The sequence below is a fragment of the Symphalangus syndactylus genome, chromosome 7, assembly GCF_028878055.3.
Source record: "Symphalangus syndactylus isolate Jambi chromosome 7, NHGRI_mSymSyn1-v2.1_pri, whole genome shotgun sequence".
NCBI lineage: Eukaryota > Metazoa > Chordata > Mammalia > Primates > Hylobatidae > Symphalangus > Symphalangus syndactylus.
Genome location: NC_072429.2, coordinates 29,730,554 through 29,754,989, shown reverse-complemented (window position 1 = coordinate 29,754,989; position 24,436 = coordinate 29,730,554). Strand labels below are relative to the sequence as shown.

At 41.6% G+C, this 24,436-nt stretch overlaps 1 protein-coding gene across 1 annotated transcript; it reads right to left on the bottom strand.

Moving 5' to 3' along the window:
• GARIN3 (golgi associated RAB2 interactor family member 3) lies at positions 1–24,436 on the bottom strand. The gene is made up of 5 exons (XM_055285483.2): positions 23,735–24,436; positions 20,293–21,769; positions 17,290–17,442; positions 16,972–17,107; positions 1–59 (listed from the first exon to the last, which is right to left on the bottom strand). Exons 1-2 carry the CDS (start codon positions 24,338–24,340, stop codon positions 20,561–20,563), a joined length of 1,815 nt encoding a protein of 604 aa, XP_055141458.1. The 5' UTR covers positions 24,341–24,436; the 3' UTR covers positions 1–59; positions 16,972–17,107; positions 17,290–17,442; positions 20,293–20,560.

Sequence of the window (24,436 nt, the reverse complement as noted above, 5' to 3'; positions counted from 1 at the left end):
CCCATACCCCGCGTTACTGACTTTTAAAAATCGTAGCTGCGGGTTCTGTTTCTTCATGTCTTTTTAAATTAAGGCATAAAATTAAACAAGACACCTTATTGCTTTATTTTTTATAGACCCCTTATTGACCAGAAACAATCTTATGTTTTAATGTGTAACATGCTCTTGTAAGACTTCCAGGAATTTTCAAATTTATGACACGAAAATAACCTCCAAAAGAAACGCTTGCTATTGCGCCTGCATATATTCCACCCCTTCCCCGTTACCACTCTTTTACTGACTTAGTCGCTGCTGGTAGTTCCATCCTTTTGTCGTTTCTTTTTTAATTTAACGCATACGATTAAGACGTCTTACATACAAATTCGAAAATATAAACATGCAGGGTTTTTTTGTTGTTTTTTTCCTTGAGACGGAGTCTCTCTCTTTCGCCCAGGCTGGAGTGCAGTGGCACGATTTCGGCTCGCTGCCACCTCAGTCTCTCGGATTCAAGCGATTCTCGTGCCTCAGCCTCCCGAGTAGCTGGGGTTACAGCTATTTTTTTTTTTCTTCTTTTGTATTTTTAGTAGAGACAGGGTTTCACCATGTTGGCGAGGCTCATCTGGAGCTCCCGCCTCGGCCACCCAAAGTGCTGGGATTGTAGGAGTGAACCACCACGCCCGGACTCCCCCATTTTAATTCCCCCGTACGTATCAATTTATTTGCTGAAGAAATCCACCTACGTTGAGCATACCCCAATCCAGCTTTTCTCCTCACCGCTGACCGCAATATGTCCTGCACCAGTGACTTCCAGTGGTCGTTCCCAGTCCTCATTTTACTCCGTCTGTCAGCAGCATTTGGCACATTTGATTATTGGATTGCCCCAGGACTCAGTTCTCTAACCACTTCTCAGTCAGATATCATCCAGATGATTACATGCAGGCCTTAGAATACCGTTTCCTCTGCACTTGAGACCCTCATATCCAGTGGTGACAGACATCTTTCCCCAGTTGCACTTTACTCAATTGCAAATGTTCAATCTAAGGAATCACCTTTTTCTCCTTTCTCCCATACCCCACCGAAACTATCATACCAGCCTTTTGCATTAGCTCTATTTAAAAATAAGTAAATAAAGTTCCAAATATGACTGACCACCATCCCCACTGCTATGGTCCTATGCCGTGCTGCCATTATCTCTCACCTGGACTTCTTTGATTTTTGTCCTCCCTTAGTCTATTTACCACACCTTCTTAAAATATAAGTCCGGTCTTATCACTCCTCTATTCAAAATCCTCCAAGGCTTTCTATTACTTTTAGAATAAAATCTGACATCCTCCCCCTGGCCTATATCACAGGCCCTACAAAATTGCCAAGTACATCCCGGCCTCGGGGCCAATGCATTTGCCTGGAACTCTTTGCATAGATATTCACACGTCTCATTTCCTTATTTCTTTTTTTTTCTTTTTTTTTTTTTTTTTGAGACGGAGTCTTGCTCTGTCACCCAGGCTGGAGTGCAGTGGCCCGATCTCGGCTCACTGCAAGCTCCACCTCCCAGGTTCACGCCATTCTCCTGCCTCAGCCTCCCCAGCAGCTGGGACTACAGGCACACGCCGCCACGCCCAGCTAATGTTTTTGTATTTTTAGTAGAGATGGGGTTTCACTGTGTTAGCCAGGATGGTCTCAATCTCCTGACCTCGTGATCCGCCCGCCTCGGCCTCCCAAAGTGCTGGGATTATAGGCGTGAGCCACGGCGCCTGGCCTCATTTCCTCAATTCATTCAGGTTTCTGGTCAAATGTGACTTCAAAGAGTTCTTCCGGGGTTACACTGCTCTATACAAAATAGCGCATTCCCCAGTCTTTCTCTTGGAAGATGCCCCTGAAACCCTTACTATGTATTATCTTTTTTTCATAGAACCTCTCATCATCTGAAATCATCTTATATAGTATATTTATCTATTTTATTGCCTTTCTTATCCATCAAAAATATCAGGTTTATGAGCATGGGACCTTTGTTTCATTTACTGCTGTTGTGTTTGAACCTACATACAACAGTGCCTGAAATTGGCAAATACTCAATGAGCGTTTATTGAATAAGAAACAAAATGAATACAATCATCACTTTCAAATAAATTCATAGTGTGACTTTGGTGGTTATACCACAGTCTCTTTAGCCAAATCCTCATTGTGTTAAATTATTTTTCTCCCAATTTTAGCCAGTATAACTACACAGGATGATGAGCATCCCAGTGCATATATGTTTGTGCATGTGTCCAATTTTGTTCTTTGAAATAAATTTCTAGAAATAGAATTACTGGGCCCAAAGGTGCAGTGTCAACAGTTAGTAGCAGAATCGAGGCTAGAATCTTGGACTCTTGACTATCAATCTAGTGTTCTTTCCAATAAACTTTAAATGAATGTGGATATGAAGTCCATATCATGAGAAGAGCTAGTGACAATATGATGTGTGTTAAACATTTAATTATGTGACTATATTTGCAGTATCTCAATGGAAAGCTTATTACTTAAAGATGCCTACTACAGCTTAACAAGGAATATGCTCATTGAATAAATGTGTATATTGTGTGTCTGTTGTGCCGGCACTGGTCTAGAAGGCTAAAAAGACAGACAAAAGCCAGTGAAGCCATTGAAAAAGGTGTTCTTTCTAGAAGGTGTTCTAGAGAGACACAGACAAGAAGTATGCAAACAAGTAAAAACTTCGAATAGTGATAAGGGCTATGGGGGAAAGTATAATACAGATTAATGTGATAGCGACGTGGGTTGGGGGATAGCTACTTTACACAGGGTGGTCAGGGTAGCCTCTCACAGAAGGTTAACTTTGGAAACAAGATATGAAGGAGTGAATTGTGCAGAGATCTGGGAGACAGCAAATGCAAAGAGCATGGGGCTGTTATGATCTTTCTGAATTAGAGAGAGGAAGGGAGCCTGTGTGCTCCATAACTAGCGAGCAAAGAAAGAAAGAGCGGGGGAGATGAAAGGGTAGAAATGGGCAAAGACACACGGTAACCGACTTCTTGCCTCCCTTAGGATCTTGGCACATTATAAAAGACATTGCTGTCATTTGAACCTCAATGACAAGCAGAAATTTTTAGTTTCCACCCCATTGATTTTTTAAAATTTAGATTTATTGAGGGATACTTTACATAGAATAAAATTAGCTCTAGGTGAATAGTTACAAGAGTTTTGATAAATACATACTGGCATAAAACCACTACCACCCGGATTAAGATGTAGAATATTTCATCACCCCAAACAACTTTTTTTTATTTCAGTTCCTTCCCTTTATCCCCATCCTCTAGTAACCACTGATCTGATTTGTGTTCATATAGTTTTACCTTTTGCAGAATGTCATATAAATAAAATTAGAAAGTATGTAGTCTTTGGTGTCTGGTTCCTTTCACTTAGCATAATACTTTTGAAGTCCATCAATGTTGTTCAATGTATGATACTTTGTTCTTTTTTACAGATAAGGAATATTCCATTGAATGAATATACTGTAATTCAGGTATCCATTCACTGGTTAATAGACATTTGGGTTATTTCGGTCTGAGGTGGTTCTTAACAAAGCTACTATAAACATTCCCATGCAAGTCAATTGTATGGACATATGTTTTCATTTCTTTTGGATAACAACATAGTGATAAAATTGCTGGACCTTATAATAATTATATGTTTAACTATATGAGAAACTACCAAGCAGTTTTCTAAAGAGGCTGCTTATTTTTCATTTCTCAGCAATCTGTCGGAGGTATAGTTGCCCTCAATCTGCAAATTGGTATTATCCTTTAATTTTTACTTTTTGCTATTCTAATATCTGTATAATGATTTTAATTTGCATTTCCTTAGTATTAGGTATCTTTCATGTGTTTAATGGCCATATATATCTTTTCTTTGGTGAATTGTCTGTTCAAAATTTTTGCCCATTTTTTAAATTGGCATGTTTTCTTACTATTGAATTGTAAGGGCGCACACACACACAAATACACACAAGATATAAGTCTTTGATCAGATATGTCTTTTACAAATATTTTCACCTAGTCTGTGGTTAATCATTTCATTTTTTTTTTAAGTGTCTTTCAGCAAACAGAGTTTTTTCATTTTGATGATGACCAGCTTATCAATTATTTTCTTTTATGGCTCATACTTTTTGTGTCCTTTCCAAGAATCTTTGCCTAACTCAAAGTCACAAAGATTTTTCCTCTGTTTTCTTCTACAAGTTTTCTAATTTTAAGTTTTACGTTTAGGTCTATGATCATTTTGGGGTTAATTTTTGTATTTGATGCCCAGTAAGGGTCAAAACTCCTTTTATTTGTTTCTTTATGCTTATAGAAGTCTAATTGTTATGGCAACTTGTTAATTTTGTTGGCCTTACTACCTCTGTCATTGGTAAACAGGTTTATAGATAATAATCTCTGAGCGGCTGTTAGTCAGTTACATTGTATCTTTGGCTTGCTGATCAGCCCGGCAGAATAATTGGAAGATAGCAAGTAAAAATTTTTATCTCCAAGCTGGGCATGGTGGCATGCACCTGGGATCCCAGTTACTTGGGAGGCTGAGGTAGGAGGATTGCTTGAGCTGTGATAGCACCACTTTACTCCAACCTGAGCAATAGAGTGAAACTCTGCCAAAAAAAAAAAAAAAAAAGTGCTGGGCACGGTGGCTCAGGCCTGTAATCCCAACACTTTGGGAGGCCGAGGCAGGCAGATCAGATCACCTGAGGTCAGGTTCGAGACCAGCCTGACCAACGTAGAGAAACTCCATCTCTACTAAAAATACAAAATTAGCCAGGCATGGTGGCACATGCCTGTAATCCCAGTTACTCAGGAGGCTGAGGCAGGAGAATCACTTGAACCCGGGAGGCAAAGTTTGCAGTGAGCCGAGATCGCACAATTGCACTCCAGCTTGGGCAACAAGAGTGAAACTCCGTCTCAAAAAAAAAAAAAAAGAAAAGAAAAGAAAAATTTCATCTCCAATCCCTGCTTCTCCCTGATTTTTATAAGCTCATATACTGTATATAGTTTTAACGATGCACTTTTTTTTTTTTTGAGACAGGCTCTTACTCTGTCACCCAGGCTGCAGTGCAGTGGTGTGATCTCGGTTCACTGCAGCCTCTGCCTCTCAGGTTCAAGTGATTCTCCTGCCTCAGCCTTCCGAGTAGCTGGGACTATAGATGCACACCACCATGCCCAGCTAATTTTTTTACTTTTATAGAAATGGGTTTTCACCATGTTGTCCAGGCTGGTCTCGAACTCCTCACTTCAGGTCATCCACCTGTAGCAGGACAAGCTGCAGACAAAACTACTCAGACACCGGATTAAAGAAGGAAGAGGTTTTTTATTCGGCCAAGAGCACTGGCAGACTTGCGTCTTAGGAGCTAAGCTCCCCGAAAAAGAAATTCCTGGCCTTTTTAAAGGCTTACAACTTTAAGGGATCCACGTGAAAGGGTCGTGATACATCAAGTGTGGGAAACGTGACTGGGGGCTACATGCATCAGCTAACAGAACAAAAAGTTTTACAATGCTTTTTTCATACAGTGTCTGAATTTACAGATAACACAAGTAGTTTAAAAGGTCAGGGGTTGATGTTGTTATTATTACTTTTTTTTTTTTTTGAGACAGAGTTTCGCTCTTGTTGCCCAGGCTGGAGTGCAATGGCACGATCTCAGCTCACCGCAACCTCCGCCTCCAGGGTTCAAGCGATTCTCCTGCCTCAGCCTCCCGAGTAGCTGGGATTACAGGCATGCGCCACCACCCCAGCTAATTTTGTATTTTTAGTAGAGACGGGGTTTCTCCATGTTGGTCAGGCTGGTCTTGAACTGCTGACCTCAGGTGATCCGCCCACCTTTGCCTCCCAAAGTGCTGGGATTACAGGCGTGAGCCACCGCGCCCGGCTTATTATTACTTTTTTTAACTCCTAGGGCCGGGTGGTGGTGCCAAGGTTGTCTAGCTATTTATCTTACTTTTGTTTTTTTCCAACTTTTTGCTTTTTCTCTCTTTCCTCCTGTCTTGTGAACTAGGCAAGATGAGGGGAGGAGGGCAGCAGGAGTAGTAGTGGTCTCCTGCCTTATACCCACCTTGGCCTCCCAAAGTGCTGGGATTACAGGGGTGAGCCACCGTCCCAGGCCTTAATGATGCACTTTGGATGAGAGTCGTTGCTAATGTATTTTTTTTTCTGCAGTCTGCAGTATAGTTTCAATTCCTAATCACTATTTTGTTGTTGTTGTTACTTCATGGCTGCTAATGACCTTATCACTAAAACGTCAACAATCCACATCTGTGTGCAGCACGTGGATGGGGAGAGTGCTTGTGGTTTGCTTTGCCTACAGCATTTTTTCTTACCAGCGGGGGGAAGCAGCAACCTTGGCATTTGGAAATAATCCCCAGCTTAAACTTTCCTGTGAGAAAGATTTGTGTCTCACATATTGGGTCCTGCTGAGAGACATTGTCAGTTATCACTTGCAGGCTGAAGAACCTAAAATGAATTTGTAATCCTACAAAAAGGCAGGTAAGCCCTTTTGAATTTGTTGTAGCTGTTACTGTTAAAATCTACATTTACCTTATGTGGAATTTCACCAGAGGAAAAAAAAATAGCCATGCCATCATCATACCTGTTCTTTGAATTATGACAAAATATACCCATTACGGCCGGGCACGATGGCTCACGCTTGTAATCCCAGCAGTTTGGGAGGCTGAGGTAAGTGGATCACTTAAGGTCAGGAGTTGGAGACCAGCCTGGCCAACATGGCGAAACCCTGTCACTACTAAAAATACAAAAATTAGCCAGGCGTGGTTGTGTGTGCCTGTAATCCCAGCTACTCGGGAGCCCAAGGCAGGAGAATCGCTTGAACCCAGGAGGCGGAAGTTGCAGTGAGCTGAGATTGCAGCATTGCACTCCAGCCTGGGCGACAGAGCAAGACTCCGTCTCAACAACAACAAAAAATATCCGTTTTATTGATTCATTGATTGATTTTCTATACACTCCCTAAAGGATCTGGGCTCTGTCCGATCCATTTAAGTTCCCTCTTTAAGATCCATCTCAAAGGTGCTCTTCTCCAAAAGGTTTCTCTAAGTTCACCCAAGTAAAAGTTACCTCTCACCAACTCAAAGCCTCTTTCCTTTACTTCTGGACAGCACTCCTCTAGCTGAAGTTGTAATTATGTGCCTGTTTTATTTCTATGGCTGTAGCTAAGTTCCTGACTTATCTGGGCATCCCCTTAACAATCCCTGGAATTACCTCACACGTGGCCAATGTTGAATATATTTTTGTTCAAAGACAGATTTGAGCAAAAGCAAAAGAAAGAAGAAAAAAAATCTCCTGAATGGTGTGTGTACAAATGTGAGCTACTTGCTTTCGGTGTAGCTTCATATCAGGATCAAGACTAAGTGGAGGTGGGTAAGGAACATGCCTCATGCACAAAATTAAGGAGGGGCAAACTCAGTAATCAAGATAAATAATATCGGCCAGGCGCGGCGGCTTACACCTGTAATCCCAGCCCTTTGGGAGGCTCACGTAGGAGAATTGCTTGAACCTGGGAGGCGGAGGTTGTGGTGAGCTGAGATCGCACCATTGCACTCCAGCCTGGGCAACAAGAGCAAAACTCCATCTCAAAAAAAAAAATAATAATATCTTAACACAATATTTTAAATAAAAAAATTAAGGGAAAAACTCATGACCTACAAAATATTACAATTTTCTTTTCGGCTCTCGCAACCTCCACCTCCTGGTTTCAAGTGATTCTCCTGCTTCAGCCTCTCGAGTAGCTGGAATTACAGGCGTGTGCCACCATTCCTGGCTAATTTTGTATTTTTAGTAGAGACGGGGTTTCTCCATGTTGGTCAGGCTGGCCTCAAACTCCCAACCTCAGGTGATCCTCCTGCCTTGGCCTCTCAAAGTGCTGGGATTACAGGCGTGAGCCACCACGCCCAGCCAAAATATTACAACTTAACTAAAGACAGGATTAGTAGTTCACATACCACCATTTAGAGAAGAGAGGTTTTTCATGCAACTGTAAAAGGCCAGAATTATTTTCCCGAGGGTATGAGTGGTAGTGCCCTCTTAGACAGGATTTTAAAGTTTAATGATGCATTTATTCACCTCTATATATATTATATATCATATATATTTTAATATAGATTTTTAATGTATATTAAAATATACATTACAAAAATACAATATATATTTATATATTATATAAATATATATTATGTATTATATTATATATAATGTATTTTATATAATATATTATATATAATGTATTATATATAATATATATTATGTATTTTTATATATTATATATCTTTGGCAAATGGATGTATTTATTAGGAAATAAATATTTTGAGAAAGGGTCTCACTCTGTCGCCCAGGCTGGAGTGCAGTGGCAGGATCTCAGCTCACTGCAACCTCTGCCTCCCAGGCTCAAGTGATTCTCCCACCTCAGCCAGTAGCTGTGACTACTGGCATGTGCCAACATGCCCAGCTAATTTGGATATTTCTTGTAGAGACAGGGTTTTGCCATGTTCCCCAGGCTTGCATTCACCCAATATTTATTGCTCACTTACTACATGCCAGCTACTTTCCTAGGTGCTGCAGACACAGTGGCCCAACCCATGGCAAGTCCAGGTGCTACTTCCCTACAGTGATCTGGGAAAGTCTTTATCCACTTGATTCCACCCTGCTTCAGGTCCAGGATGAACTTCTCTTAGAACTTGGGCTTCTGACAGACAGATTTTATGAATTCTGACCCCTGTGGGTTTCTTTACCCCATTCAGACTCCAGTCTATGTATTGCACAGAATTTGACTGTCTTCCTTCTTGTCTCCTTTCCTTTGTCTCCTTATCATCTTCCACCACCTCTGACACCTGAGTCCCAGTTTGTCTTCCAACATGTGTTAACCTGAGAATCCCCCCAGATCAATCAGGGTAAAGCAGAATGGAAAAGAGTCTGGCCTGAGATTCCATAGACCTGATTTCAACCAGTCAGATGGGTAACCTCAAGCAAGACACATTATTCTCAGTAAAGTGAGAATCTCAAGTCAAACCAGTGGCCTCCAAGTCACGGAAGTGCATTCCAGGTGTCCCCTGAGGCAAAGGGGAGCCAAGCTGGTGGGGCTTCAGGCTGCCCACTCTACCCCTACTTTCAGCCAGAGGACCCTCACCTTCATCTCTTTTGTTTACTAAGTTCCATTTATGATTTTATATTTTTAATTTTTTTAAAAGAACAATATGTGTGAAAGTTTGACACTGAATCATATAATCTCCAAATTTCTTTGAGATTTGATATTGATTAGTACTGTTATTATCTCCCTATGTATTTATTGTTGATTATATACAAATTAGAGAAAGCAATCTCACAGATTTCAAAGCGCATTTGAAGAGTCATGTCTAATGAGGGAGCAAAACTTTTCTTCCAAGGGTTTACAAAGATGCCCTGTAATTCCATAACCAGTCTACCTTTTTCCCTTTTTTTTTTTTTTTTTTTTGAAGTGGAGCCTCGCTCTGTCACCCAGGCTGGAGAGCAATGGCACGATCTCAGCTTCTGGATTCAAGCAATTCTTCTGCCTCAGCCTCCCAAGTAGCTGGGATTACAGGTGCCCGCCACCACACCCAGCTAATTTTTGTATTTTTAGTAGAGATGGGATTTCACCATGTTGGCCAGGCTGGTCTCAAACTCCTGATCTCACATGATCCTCCCACCTTGGCCTCCCAAAGTACTGGGATTACGTGCATGAGCCACCGTGCCCAGCCAATAAAAACATACTTTTAATAGAGACGGGGTTTTATCATGTTGCCCAGGCTAGTCTTGAACTCCTGGACTCAAGGGATCTGCCCGCCTCCACCTCCCGAAGTGCTGGGATTACAGGCGTGAGCCACCGTGCCCAGCCAACCACTCTACTTTACTTTTTAAATAGGCTATTTTTTACAGCAGTTTTAGGTTAACAGCAAAGCTGAGTGGAAAGTATAAAGAGTTCTCATATACCCGCTCCCCCCACACACTCACAGCCTCCACTATCCTGCACCAGAGTGGTGCATTTGATTTTGGTGAGCCGACATTGACACATCATTAGTACCTAAAGTCCATAGTTCACACTGGTCTTCACTCTTGGTGTTGTACACTACGGGTTTGACAAAATATAATGACACATATTCACCATTATGGTACCATAGACAAAGTTTCACTGCCATAAAAATCCCTTGTTCTCTGGCATGTCCTCCCTCTCACCAAACCCCTGGATATCATTATCTTTTGTTTGTTTGGGAGTGTTTTGTTTGTTTTGTTTTATTTCATTTTTTAGATTCATAGTCTCACTCTGTTGCCCAGGCAGTGGCACAATCGTAGTTCACTGCAGCCTCAAACTCCTGGGCTCAAGCATTCTCCCACCTCCTTCTCCTGGGTAACTGAGACTACAGGTGCACACCATCATGCATGGGTAACTTTAAAATATTTATTATTATTTTTTGAGACAGGGTCTCACTATTTCACCCAGGCTGAAGTGCGGTGCTGTGATCATGCATCACTGCAGCCCCAACATCTCAGGCTCAGATGATCCTCCCACCTCAGCTTCCTGAGTAGCTGGAAGTCAGGAGTTTGAGACCCACCTGGCCAAGATATGGTGAAACCCCCTGTCTCTACTAAAATTTAAAAAGTTAGCTGTGCATGGTGGCACATGCCTGTAATCCCAGCTACTCGGGAGGCTGACGCAGGAGAATCACTTGAACCCAAGAGGCAGAGGTTGCAGTGAGCCGAGATCGCGCCACTACCTCCAGCCTGGGGAACACATTGAGACTCTGTCTCAAAAAAAAAAAAAAAAAAAAGAACTACCAGACTGTTTTCCTCATTGACTTTCTTTACATGCCTGCTAGCAATGTGTGGGTGGTATAGTTTTTCTGGTTTTACATCATAATTTGATGTTGTTCCTTATTTATTATTTTTGTTTTAATCATTCTAATATGTGTATAGTATTATCTATATGTGTATAGTATTAAACCATTGTGGTTTTAATGTGCATTTCCCTAATGACTAATGATGCTGAATATTTTCTCATGGGCTTATGTACTATCTGTATGTCCTCTGATAAAAATTTATCTTGATATCTTTTCCCCATTTTCTAATTGGACTGTTTGTTTTTTTTAATGTTGAATTTTGAGAGTTCCTTATATATTCTACATACTAGTCCTTTGTGGAATATGTAGTTTGCAAATATTTGCTCCAGATTTTAGCTTGTCTTTATTCTTTTCCCCGGGTCATTCATAGAGTGAAAGTTTTTAATTTTGAAGGAGTCTAGTTTATCAATATTTCCCTTTACTAGTTATACTTTTGGTGTTGAGTTTAATAACTCTTTTCCTAGTCCTAGTTCCCAAAGATTATCCCCCATGTTTCTTTCCTAAAACTTTTATAGTTTTCTGTTTTTTAAAGTAAGTCAGTGATCTATTTTGAGTTCATTTTTTTAAATAAGGTGTGAGCCTAGGTCAAGGTTAATTTTTTTGCCTATGGATGTCTGATTGCTCCTGCACTATATGTGCAAAAGTCTATTTTTTTAAATTACTCTTGCACTTTTGTTTTTTAAAATCCATCAGTCATATTTGTATAGATCTATTTCTGGGTATTCTATTCAGTTCCATCTAGCTATCTGTTTTATCTCTCCATCCATAACTTACAGTCTTGATTGCTATAGCTGTATAACTAGTCCTAAAATTAGGTAGACTGGTTCATCCCACTCTATTCTTTTTTCTACAAATGTTCTATTCCCATTCCTTTCCCATTCCATATAAATTTTAGAATAATCACATCTAAATCTACAAAATAACTAGGATTTTGATAGAAATCATATTAAATCTGTATATTAATTTGGGGAAACTGACATTTTTACTATGTTGAGACATTCAATCCATGAACCTGATATGTTTCTCCATTGACTTAGATCTTTTTAAATTTCTTTCTTCAGGTTGGGCACGGTGGCTCACGCCTGTAATCCCAGCACTTTGGGAGGCCAAGGCAGGTGGATCACCTGAGGTCAGTAGCTCGAGACCAGCCCGGCCAACAAGCTAAAACCCCGTCTCTACTAAAAATACAAAAATTAGTTGGGCATAGTGTGCACCTGTAATCCCAGCTACTTGGGAGGCTGAGGCAGGAGAATCACTTGAACCTGGGAGGCAGAGGTTGCAGTGAGCCGAGATTGCACCACTGCACTCTAGCCTGGGCAACAGAGCAAAAAAAAAAAAAAAAAAAAAAAAAATTAGGCCAGGTGCAGTGGCTGATGCCTGCAATCCCAGCACTTTGGGAGGCTGAGGCGGGCAGATCACCTAAGGTCAGGAGTTTGAGACCAGCCTGGCCCACATGGCAAAACCCCATCTCTACTAAAAATACAAAAATTGGCCAGGTGTGGTGGTGCATACTTGTAGTCTCAGCTACTCAGAAGGCTGAGGTGGGAGGATTGCTTGAGCCTGGGAGACTGATGTTTATGTGAGCCAAGATTGTGCCACTGCACTCCAGACTGGGCAACAGAGCAAGACTCTGTCTCAAACAAAAAAAAAAAAAAAAAGAAAGAAAAAGAAAAAAACCTCTTTGTCTTTTCTAGAAAGTGTATGCATACAGTGCTAGTTCCTTTACTTACCTGTATCCCACACGTTTTGATATAATTTCTATTTCTATTTTATTTCTGGAGTCTCACTCTGTTGCCCAGCCTGTAGTACAGAGGCATAATCATAGCTCATTGCTACTTTGAACTCCTAGGCTCAAGCAAACCTCTTGTCTCAACCTCCCAAAGTGCTGGAATTATAGACATGAGCCACCATGCCCTGCCAATTCAATGTAATTTTTATTTCCCTTTAGACTACCTTTTTGACGCTCTTTGACCTCTTAGATTCTAACAACACAGTTCTAAGTGTTTGGAGATTTTCCTGTTACCTTTCTGTTATTGATTTCTAGTTTGATTCCACTGTGGTCAGAAAACACATTGTGTTATTTCAATTCTTTTAAAGTTGTTGAAGTTTCTTTTATGGCCCAAGATGTTGTCCTGATCTTGGTATATGTTCTGTGGTATCTTGATGAGAATATATATTCTGCTGTTGTTGAATGGAATGTTCTATTAATTTTGATTAAATCCTGTTAGTTGATAGTGTTATTGATGTCTTCTATATACTTACCAATTCTCTGTTTAATTGTTCTTTAAATTTTTGAGAGAGGGGTGTGGAGGTCTCAAACTACAAATTTGGATTTGTTTATTACTTTCAGTTCTACCAGTTTTTACTATACATATTTTGCAGCTCTTATATTTGGTTAAAACACTTTTAGAATTGCTATGTCTTCTTGGTCCTTTTAATATCCTTTTTATCATTATGCCTCTCTGTGGTAATTTTCTCTGCTGTGCAGTCTGTCTTATATTAATATAGCTATTTCTGGTTCATTTTGATTAAGGTTTTCATAATATATCTTTCTTCATTGTTTTACTTTCAAAATGCCTATATCGTTATATTCGTAGGGAGTTTTGTTGACAGCATGTAGTTAGGTCATGCTTTTTGATTCACTCTGCCAATGTCTTTTAATTTGTGTATTTAGACCATTTACATTTAACGTGATTATTAATATGTCAGGCTTTTGTATGCCATTTTATTTTTCACTTTATTTTCTCTGTGTTTTTGTTTCTATTTTATTTTTCCTGCCTTCCTGTGGTTTACTTGAACAGTTTTTAAAATTCTGTTCTGGTTTATCTATAGTGTTTTTGAGTATATCTTCTTTTTAGCTTTTTTAGTGATTGCTCTAGGTATTCTATTATGTATACATAACTTTTTACAATCTATCATGTCATTTTACTAGTTTGAGTGAAATATAGAAACCTTACCTCCCTTTCTGTCCCTTTACTCTCCCACATTTATAATATAATGGCCTTAGATATTTCCTCAACAAAATTTTAATCCCATCAGACAGCTTAAACTGTCAAACGTAACTTAGAAAATGCAAGAGAAGAAAAATCTATTGTGTTTTCCCATATTTTTGCTTACCATGTTCTTTCTTCTTTATCCTCCACAATCCCTCCCTACTTTTTATAAATCATTTCCCTACTGTTTACAGAACTTCCTTTAGCCATTCTTGTAGGATAGGTGTACTGATGACAAATTTTGTTTTCCTTCAACTGATAATGTCTTGATTTTCCAATTATTCTTGAAGTATTAATTTGCTGGGATGGGATTCTGGGTTTTCAACTCTTTTCTTTCAGCACATGAAAAACAATGTGCCACTTCCTTCTGTTTTCCGTGGTTTCTGATAAGAAATCCACTGTCATTTGAATTGTTTTCCCCTATAGATATTACGTCATTTTTCTCTAGTTACTTTCAAAAAAAAATTTCTTTTTTTTTTTTTGAGACAGGGTGTTGCTCTGTTTCCCAGGCTGGCGTGCAGTGGTACCATCACAGTTCATTGCAGCGTCAACCTCCCAGGCTCAAGCAGTCCTCCCAACTCAGCCTCCTGCGTAGCTGGGATTACAAGTGTGAACCACTGTGTCTAGCTAATTAAAAAAAAAAATGTAGAAACGGGTTCTCCCTATGTTACCCAGGCTGTTCTCAAACTCCTGGGCTCAAGTGATCTTCCCACCTTGGCAACATTTTTTGTTTGTTTGTTTACAGAATTTAATTGTGCTTTGTCTTAGCATGGATTTCTCTGAGTTCACCCTATTTGGTATTATTTCAGCTTCTTTAATCTGTAGATTTATGTCTTTTGCCAAATTTGAGGGCTTTCAATCATTGTTTTTTCAGCCTTACCCCTTCTTCTCTCTTTCTAGGACTCCAGTGACACAATGTTAGATCTTTTGTTATAGTCCCACAAGGCCTTGAGGCTTTATTTTTCTTCTAATCACTATTTTCTATGTTGTTTAAATTGGGTAGTTTCTATTATCCTCTTTCAGTTCACTTATTTTTTTCTCTTCTCTTCCATTCTGCAGTTCAGCCCAACCACTGAGCTTTTTTCTTCAGCTATTATAGTTTTAGTTCTAAAATTTTCATTTGGTTCTTCTTTTTCATCTTCTTTTTCTTTGTTGAAGTTTTTTTATTTGCTGAGGATTTCTATTTCTTTCATTTGTTCCAAGCACATTCCTAACTCCCTTTTCATGGACGCCTTAAAATTTTTATGGTATTAACTTAACATCTCTGTCGTTTTGATGTTGTCACCTACAGGTTGTCTCTTTTCATTCCATTTTGAATTTTCCTATTTCTTGGTATGACTAGTGATTTTTGGTTTAAGTCTGGACATTTATTCATTGGTAGACTCTGAATCTTATTTAAATTTACTTTTAACAGGCTTCTTCTGACTCTATTCCAGCAGGAGGTGGGGAGGGGCACGCCACCTTGTTACTTCTATAGCAGTTCAGGTTCCCTACTTGGCCCCCAGGGTGGACTTACCATGACTACTGGGCAAGGGTGGGAGTTCCAGCTCCCCATATGGACACCACTAGCACAGGGAAGAGGAGGGAAGGGCTTCGTTACCAGCTATCAGGAGTGAAAGTCAAAGTCCAAGCTCCTTCCTTGGCATTCTCTGATAACCACACGCTTGGGGTATAGGAGGCCTCGTTATAGCCTCATGAGGATGTTAATCTCAACTCCAACTCAGCCTTTGCTGTCATGAGTGAGGGTGGGGCCACAGCTTTTTTTTTTTTTTTTTTGCTTTTCTGTGATGTTTGGCTGAAGTAGACTTGTAATTGTATAAAAGTTTTCTGCTTTTCTTGGCTGCTCCTGTCCTGGTCCTTCGTTTCTTTCTTTCTTTCTTTCTTTTTTTCTTTCTTTCTTCCTTCCTTTCTCTTTCTTTGTTTTTCTTTTTTCCTGATCATATTTTTTGTTGGGATTTTTTTGGTGTAGGTGGTTCCAGCTTCTTCACCTCCAGTTTGTGGAATATATGAGGCAAAAATTAACCAAACAAACAAAAAACCCAGGGAAATAACCAGCATGTTGTTCCTCGGTTCCTGAGGTTCCTAGCTTTCTTTCCACCTTTCAAGTCTTCTGCTGTTTGTTTTATATGTAATGTTCAAAATCTTTAGTTGTACTGATCAGGAGGAGCAGAGAAAAACACGTCTACTCCAACTTTCTGGAAGCAGTAAGAAGTGAATTATCAAAGCAATCAATTAAATATTTGTTTCCTTTTTTATCTCTACATGTTTTGAATTTTCTAAAATAGACCAATTAATTTGGCAGTAAGCAAATATACCTAGTTTTAAAATTATTTAAATTCAAAATTGTATATGCTATGTTATATCCTTCCTTCCTGGCTATCATCAACACTTTTCATAAGGTTAGTGAAGTCACAAGGAGGTGACCCCAGCACATTACACTGACATAATGTTGCAAGTTGTATTCTCTGTGAAGCAGATTTTGAGACAGAGTTTTGTGGGAAGGATGTTTGTTAAGGAGTGCCCTTAGGACCAGCACCTGTGGAAGGGAAAAGGGTGGAAGTAGGAGTACACATGGAAGGAAGGTGAATTTTGATGCAGGCTCCTCAGGAAGCTCTGGAACTAGAATAGCCCTTCAGACTTGGTCTGTATTGGGCTGACAGCCAGACTTTGATACTCTACATCACTCAGTTCTTGATGTGGGCTCTGGAAAGAGCATCACATTGGGTGAAAGAGATGTCTGCAACTGGCACAATTTCTAAACTCACTGCCAGCTGAAAGTTGTCTGCGGGCAGCATTCTCAGCAACTGAGGACACAAGTCCTTCATTGAAGGAGGGTCTGGATAGTGCATCACCACCTATACCCCACATGGATATTTCTTTTTTTTTTTTCTTTGAGACAGAGTATCGCTCTGTCACCCAGGCTGGAGTGCAGTGGCTGATCTCGGCTCACTGCAACCTCCGCCTCCCAGGTTCAAGAGATTCTCCTGCCTCAGCCTCCTGAGTAGCTGGGATTACAGGCACGCACCACCTGCCTGGCTAATTTTTGTATTTTTAGTAGAGACAGTGTTTCACCATGTTGGCCAGGCTGGTCTCGAACTCCTTACCTCAGGTGATCCACCAGCCTCAGCCTCCCAAAGTGCTGGGATTACAGCCATGAGCCACAGCGCCCAGCCATCACATGGATATTTCTAATGGGAATGTGTCTTTCAAAACATCTCCTCTAATCTCATTTTATAGATCCTGCAGCAAAAGACAGGAATTACATAAGGACACATATTAACAACTACCTTCCCAAATATTTTTTCTCACAGCAACTACAGTGACCTTTACAAAGTGCAAATCTGATCAAGTCACTCTTCAACTTAAAATGTTTCAGTGGCTTCTCATTACTAAGGACAGAAGTCAAAGTAGCATACGCGAACCTCAAAGCCTTGCACAGTCTGTCCCCTGCTGCTCCTTCTAACATCTCGTCTTCCGTTCTTGCCCTGCCAGCCATGATGGTCTGCCTTCGACATTTTGAGGCACCTTGCTTCTTCTCAGCATAGACCGGTTTTCTCTGCTTGAAAGACTCCACCCTAACATGACAACTGCGTAAGTGATCTTATACTGCTTTTGGCAAAATATCGCTTTGTCATCTTTGTTCTTATGTGTGTAATGCCACACTTTAAGTTTGGAACATTGGTTAGTAATCAACCATCCACTGTCTCATTGCACTTGCAGCACAGAATTGTTACCATGGTGATGAATATTGCTGTTAAAAATATTGGCTTTTATCTGATGGGGGTATTCACTTGATGCCCCAATTGATAACTCCCTCTGAGGAAGAGGCCTGTTGCTTTGAAACACATAGGTATTTACGCATCTATCTCTTGATAAAGTATCAAGATAGAAAAGGAAATGCAGAGAAAGTGCATGGCACAGCACGCTGTGGTGGGCAAGTCCCCATCTCTACTTTACTTAAATTGCATTTGAGTGGATAAACTATATTCATGCTGAAGAAACCCTCAGACAGGGGAGGGTGCATAAAACAAGACTAGAAGAAAGACAAAAGATAAAGCCATAGTCTACACAATTGTGAGATTAAGCCGTTTGTAGCTAGGATAATTCAGACTCTGGCATAGCCGTAAATCTGGAACTCCAGACCAAAGGCTTTGAAAGGAGTTTCCTTTTATCTCTCTCCTCTACCCCACCTGCCAACCTTTCACACTCCCGGGTGGCTTTCCCAAAGGCCATCTCAGACTTTTGAGCATGTGCCTCTCTCTCTCTCTCTCCTTCTACCTGTACCCACTGTTTCAAAAGTCAACTCCCAGAACATCTTAATCTCAGCCTCTATGGTATTTATCAAAAATCGCAAGGTGAGATTTTCCGGCCACCCACTAGACCAACTGAGAAGGGATTCCCCTGATACTGACAAGCCACCACTCCTCCCAGAATACGTCGCTTCTCACCTCCTCCATCTCGGCTACACATATTTGGTGTTCAGAAAGGTCCCTAAGTTTTCCTGGAAACCCAATTTCTTTCCTCCAAGGTACTGTTGCTGCAGAGAATGAGCAAAGACTTGCAAGGCTGGGCAGGTGCTCCCCTCCTGGACTTACATGGCTCCCAGAATCATTTTTCTCAAATCCAAATTTTTATTATCTGGTGTTAATAATTTAATGTTTTCCATGGACTCATTTTACAGGTTTTTTAAAAATGGAAAGACAATTTTTTTTACAATAAAGGTTTTTAAAATTTGTAATCCCATTTCTAATGTAGTGTGATTTTTTTATTCTGGGAATTAACTGGCACATGAACACATAATTTACATCATGTTAGTATACAGTGTTTGGGACTATTTTATTTCTTAATATATTTAAACATTTTTCCATGTTTCTGTATTCTGAATACTTTTTATGTCACTTAGAATTTTTATTTCATGCTTATTGAAAGATATCTTTCAGACTTAGATATTCTGTCATAAATCTCTCATGTGTATGTGTAAAAAGGAAAACATTGGTGAAATAAATTGATTAGGGCATTTCTAAAGCAGTGATAGTGACATGCAATTGACACCTTGCTGACAGTGATTTAAAAACAATCCTGATTTCAGAGATGTTAAAATAAAGATACGATAACAACACCCCATGAATACAACCTCTTCCTTAAGAAATAGAATAATCACTATTCTGTTGAAACTCCTTGTATGTGCCTCCCAGATCAGACATCTATCCCTTTACCCTGTAGATAGTCACTATCCTTAATTTTGTGAATATCATTTCCTTGTTTTTCTCTATACTTTTAGCAAATATATATCCCATTGTTGAATCTTATTTTTGAGCTGTTCTACAAATTGAACTATATCATATATATTTTTGTGACTTGCTTTAAGTATCCCACATTATGTAAGATTTATCCATGCCAGCCAGGCATGGTGGCTCACGCCTGTGATCCCAGCACTTTGGGAGGCCGAGGATGACAGATTGCTTGAGGTCAAGAATTCGAGACCAGCCTGGCCAACATGGCGAAACCTTGTCTCTAGTAAAAATACAAAAATTTGTCTGGGCATGGTGGTGCATGCCTGTAATCCCAGCTACTCCGGAGGCTGAGGCATGAGAATTACTGGAGCCTGGGCAGCCAAGGTTGCAGTGAGCCAAGATTACCCCACTGCACTCCAGCCTGAGCAACAAACTGAGACTCTGTCTCAAAAAAGTAAAAAATAAAGATTTATCCATGCCAACATGTATAGCTGCTATTCATTTTCACTATTGTAGATTATACACTGTAGTCCATTCCACAATTTATTAACTCTCCTGTTTGATGAACATTTGGGCAATTTCCAGGGTTTTGCTATTACAACTTGTTTTACTGTAAACATTCTCCTAGTTGTCTACTGGTAAGCATATGTGAGAATTTCTCCACTGTCTACACCTTGGAGGAAGACTTGTTAAGATTAGATCAAGAGTCAGCACACATTTTCTTAAAGGCCCAGATAATATTTTAGATTCTGTGGGCCATATGGTCTCCATTGCAGCTACTCACAGCTGTCATTTTTAGTGTGAAAGCAGCCATAGACAATATGCAAAGGAATGTCTGTGGCTATGTTCCAATAAAACTTTATTTACAAATCCAGGCAGCTGGTAAGGTTTGGACCTCGGAACATGATTTGCCAATTCCTGATCTAGATGAATAGATTTCCTATTCTAATTGCCTACAAATGCTGCTACACTGCTCCTTCCTACCCTGAATATCCCCTGAGGGGATGTGAATCCTGTCTCTGCATAGGCTAAGGACTGGACTGAATGTCCATATTCAGGGGCATTCAAGGAAAAGAGGAGAATGGGCATGGGGACATGGTGGTGGCCATGCATCCCAGCTCTTAGTTTGTGGCTTTGACAGTCTTGGGGAAGTAAAAGCAGAAAGGGATTGAGGCAAAGTGGAACACTCACACTGGCACTGCTGGGCGTGGGCGGGTGGTGGGGCTCTACCTGCCTGGAGGCTGGGGTCTCCAGCTGTAGCGTAGCCACCATCACAGCATCACAGAAGCCACTGTGAGGTCACCACCAGGCTATGGGCAGAAAAATTCAAGCAGGAGATTGTATTTCTTTTGGAGTTGTATGATTTCCTTTATTATTTGAACTGCAGTAAAGAAAGCTGGGATGGACTCCTCTAGGGATACTTCCCAGATCCCTGGGCAGTTGTAGCCCTGGCTCCTCTTTAAATGGATTTGGTTTCAAAGACGATCATCTCCGTCGTCTCGGATGTCACAGTGCCGCTGATCATCTCCAGCTCCTGGCCACCCTGGGCTTTCTCCACTTTGGCCTCTATGTTTTGCTTCTCCGCCATCTTAGCCACGATATCTATCTCTCTGTCGTATGATGTGACCCTTGTTTTTGAACCAGGAGTGGCTCTGAGGCTCCTTAAAAAAGAGCTGATCTTACTGGCTTTCTTACGTAAAGGCCCTGTACTAGATGCAGATCGGTTCTTCCCCAATTCCTGAGTTGTTCTCGACTCCTTTTTGGTGGAGCTGTGGGTGGAGCTCTTGCGAGAGGAGCTGTGTGGCTTGCCCCTTACGTTGCTGTGCCCTTTTTCTTTTTTGTCATCTCTCGTGTTTTTATGGCCAGATACGGACCGGTGGGAAGACGCTTTCTGATTCTTGTCCCCCGCTGTCCTGCGGTGACTTTCACCTGCCTTGCGGTGATGAGAACTTTTCCTACTGGGATGTCTGTCCTTTTCTCTTCTTTCCTTTTTTTCATTCCAGGCTTCAGCATTGGGATGGGGAACTTTCTGGCTTCCATCTCGTTCACTCATGTAGCCTTCGCTTTGCAAGGTGGAGATGAGGGGTCCCACTGCTGGTCCTTCAGTTCTTTCTGCTGCACACTTGCTGGTCGTCATACTGCCTGCAAATGCCGCACTCAAGCTGCTGTCTTGGGAGAGACTGGCAGCCCCCGCCATCGTGGTGGAAGTACCGTCCGAGGAGGTGCTTGCAGCACTCACCAAGGCCAAACTAACACCATCTGAGGATGTGTTGGCAGCACCTGCCATGGACTTGCTGGATTTGTTTTCTCCTGGATTTTTGATGGCTGCTCCCGCCAGCGCTGGGGTCACTTGGCCTGGGCCTGCAGATTTGGTTGTTGCTATGCTCATAGCACCTGTTGCAGGACTCGTTGCTGCCCCTGCTATTGCCACATCTGTTCTAGGGCCTGTTGCTGTTCCTGCCACTGCCATGCCACCTGCTGTCCTTGCTGCTCCTCCTTCAGCAGCCCCTGGAGTGCTCGTGGATGGAGAAGCTGCACTAGCCATTCTGTGGGAAGCACGTTGGATTCCCTCTCCCCCAGCATAAGCAGAAGAGGTGGCTGCAGATACATCACAAGGCTTGTAGAGCCCAGTCTCACTCTGATCCCCTTCTCTGTGGAGCTCTGCAGCCTGTTTCAAGGGGAAGAGAAACAGATGAGATAGAGATGACTGAAAGGGAGATCAGAACTTTCTGCTCCTCTCTTATCCTGGAGCTAATTCAAGGGCTTATAATTAGAAGAACCTGGGTCGGGTGTGGTGGCTCACGCCTGTAATCCCAACACTTTGGGAGGCTGAGGGGGGCAGATCGCTTGAGGCCAGGAGTTCGAGACCAGCCTTGCCAACATAGCAAAACCCCGACTCTACTAAAAATACAAAAAATTAGCTGGACAGGATGGCGCATGCCTGTAATCCCAGCTACTCAGTAGGCTGAGGTAGGAGTATCGCTTGAACTCAGATGGCAGAGGCTGCAGTGAGCCAAGACTGTGCCACTCCACTGCACTCCAGCCTAGGCAACAGAGTGAGACACTGTTAAAAAAAAAAAAAGAAAAGAAAAGAAAGAAAAAAGAAAAAAAGAAGGAGAAGGAGAACCTCTAAAATCATTAAGTCTAAGTTTTTTTGTTTGTTTTTTTTTTTTTTTTTTGAGACAGAGTCTTGCTCTGTCACCCAGGCTGGAGTGCAGTGGCACGATCTTGGTTTACTGCAACCTCCGTCTCCCGGGTTCAAGGGATTCTCCTGCCTTGGCCTCTTGAATAGCTGGGACTACAGGTGCCCACCACCATACCTGGCTAATTTTTTTGTATATTTAGTAGAGATGAGGTTTCACCATGTTGGCCAGGCTGGTCTCGATCTCCTGACCTCTGGTGATCCGCCTTCCTTGGCTTCTCAAAGTGCTGGGTTTACAAGCATGAGCCACCGCACCCGGCCTAAGCCTAAGTCTTGCTCTCATTTGTTGCCAGGTTCCATCTACAGCACCCCTTCAAAGGTCACTCAGTTTTGGTTGAGCAATTCCAGTACCAGAGAATGTACTGATACAATTCCTCATCCTTGGACGTTGTATTTTACACACTTATTTTTACATGCTCTGCAGGACAGATTTCCAGAAGTAGGATTGCACAATCAAGGGATACACTCACTTTACATTTTGGTGACTACTAAGATTGTGCATGTGCATACACACACACAGGGTGTGCTGATTGACACAGAAATCAGTGCCTGGTAGTCACAGGGTGACAGACTGTGACTCAAATCGAACAAAGACTTCTTCATTGTTAAAAATATGGTACAGCACTTTGGGAGGCTGAGGCAGGTGGATCACCTGAGGTCAGGAGTTCACGACCAGCCTGGCTAACATGGTGAAACCTCATCTCCACTAAAAAAAAAATTATAAAAATTAGTCGGACATGGTGGTGGGTGCCTGTAATCCCAGCTACTCAGAGGCTGAGGCAGGAGAATCTCTTGAGCCCAGGAGGCAGAGGTTGCATTGAGCCGAGATCGTGCCATTGCACTCCAGCCTGGGAGATAAGAGTGAAACTCTGTCTCAAAAAAAAAAATTGCACAAAAAAACTGTACAGTCTCCAATTGCACACTGGAGACTCAGAAGGGTTGGAGGGGGAGAGGCATGAGAAATTACTTAGTGGGTACAATGTATAATATTCAGATTATGGTTACACTAAAAGCTGACTTCACCGGTATGCAATATAGTCATGAAAAAAAAAAAAAAAAAAACTACACCTACACCCCTTAAATTTATACAAATAAAAGTTCCACAACAAATCAGACCACCTGGGTTGGGGTATTAAGTGTTGAAGAAAAGACTGACAATCAGGATGGTGTAGAAAGGATTTCAACCCTGGGTGTGAGACCAGAGTAGCTGATACCTAAGGTCTCTGAAATTCAGCCTTATGGGACACACAAGTCCTCCCACCTCCCAGTGTGGTAAGTCCCCTAGTAGTGGCTCATTTGGTCCTGAGCCCTTGCACATGCAATACTTTTTCCAGGTGGGCCTCAGAAAGCACCAAAGGCTTTGTAGGACTGGCTTTGAACTGCTCCCCCAAAGAACCTGCCCCATGTTCCTTGAGCCTTTGAGAGGCTTACCACTAGGCTTTTGTTGTCTTCGGGTGCTGCGTCCCCAGTTAGAAGTGTCGGGGTACTGCAGTAACTCTCTACTGGTGACCTCAGGAGATAGATAAGTTTTTCCCAATAGCAAAAGAGATCTTCCCGTGTATCAGAAGAGGGACATAACTGCAGATAAAAAGTACGGCCAGTGGCGAGTTTCAGGCGCAGCTGCTGTTTCTCACGATCGTGGATGGAGATCTTCACAAATTTCAAGGGAAGCAGTCTCGTGAGCTCTAGAGTCTTGACCGGACTGCGACCTCTCCCGTTGGCAAACCGGCCCCGTCTGACATGTTCTTCACAGATTTTAATTGGTCGGGCCAGCACCATGACGTCAGGCAGAGGGAGGATGGGGCTGGTGCAGACCATGCCCACTGTCACCATTCGGACACGGCTGTGTACATCAATCACCTCTCCCTTTTTGTTTATCTGAATAAAATTACTCTCGAACATTGGTGCATACTTGAAAATGTCGTACTCTCCCCTCTTGTACAATTGTCGTTGCAGGTCCCCCATGGAGGTTTTGAACGCACTCATTGAATAGTAGCTGTGGGCGGTGTAATAAGGTAAACAAGATTCATTGCTCATGGTTCTCTTTGTTTAAGACAGCTCCATCAGCCACAAATAGAGTCCCCGAGAGAGAGAGGGAGAGAAGGTAACTGCCCATCTCCCTACAGGACTTCT

Excerpts from the sequence above, each read along its gene's own strand:
- GARIN3 (XM_055285483.2), bottom strand. The coding sequence starts at position 24,340 with ATGAGCAATGAATCTTGTTTACCTTATTACACCGCCCACAGCTACTAT. Across the intron at positions 21,770-23,734 it reads AAGACAACAAAAGCCTAGTG|GCTGCAGAGCTCCACAGAGA; the intron begins GTAAGCCTCTCA and ends CCCTTGAAACAG.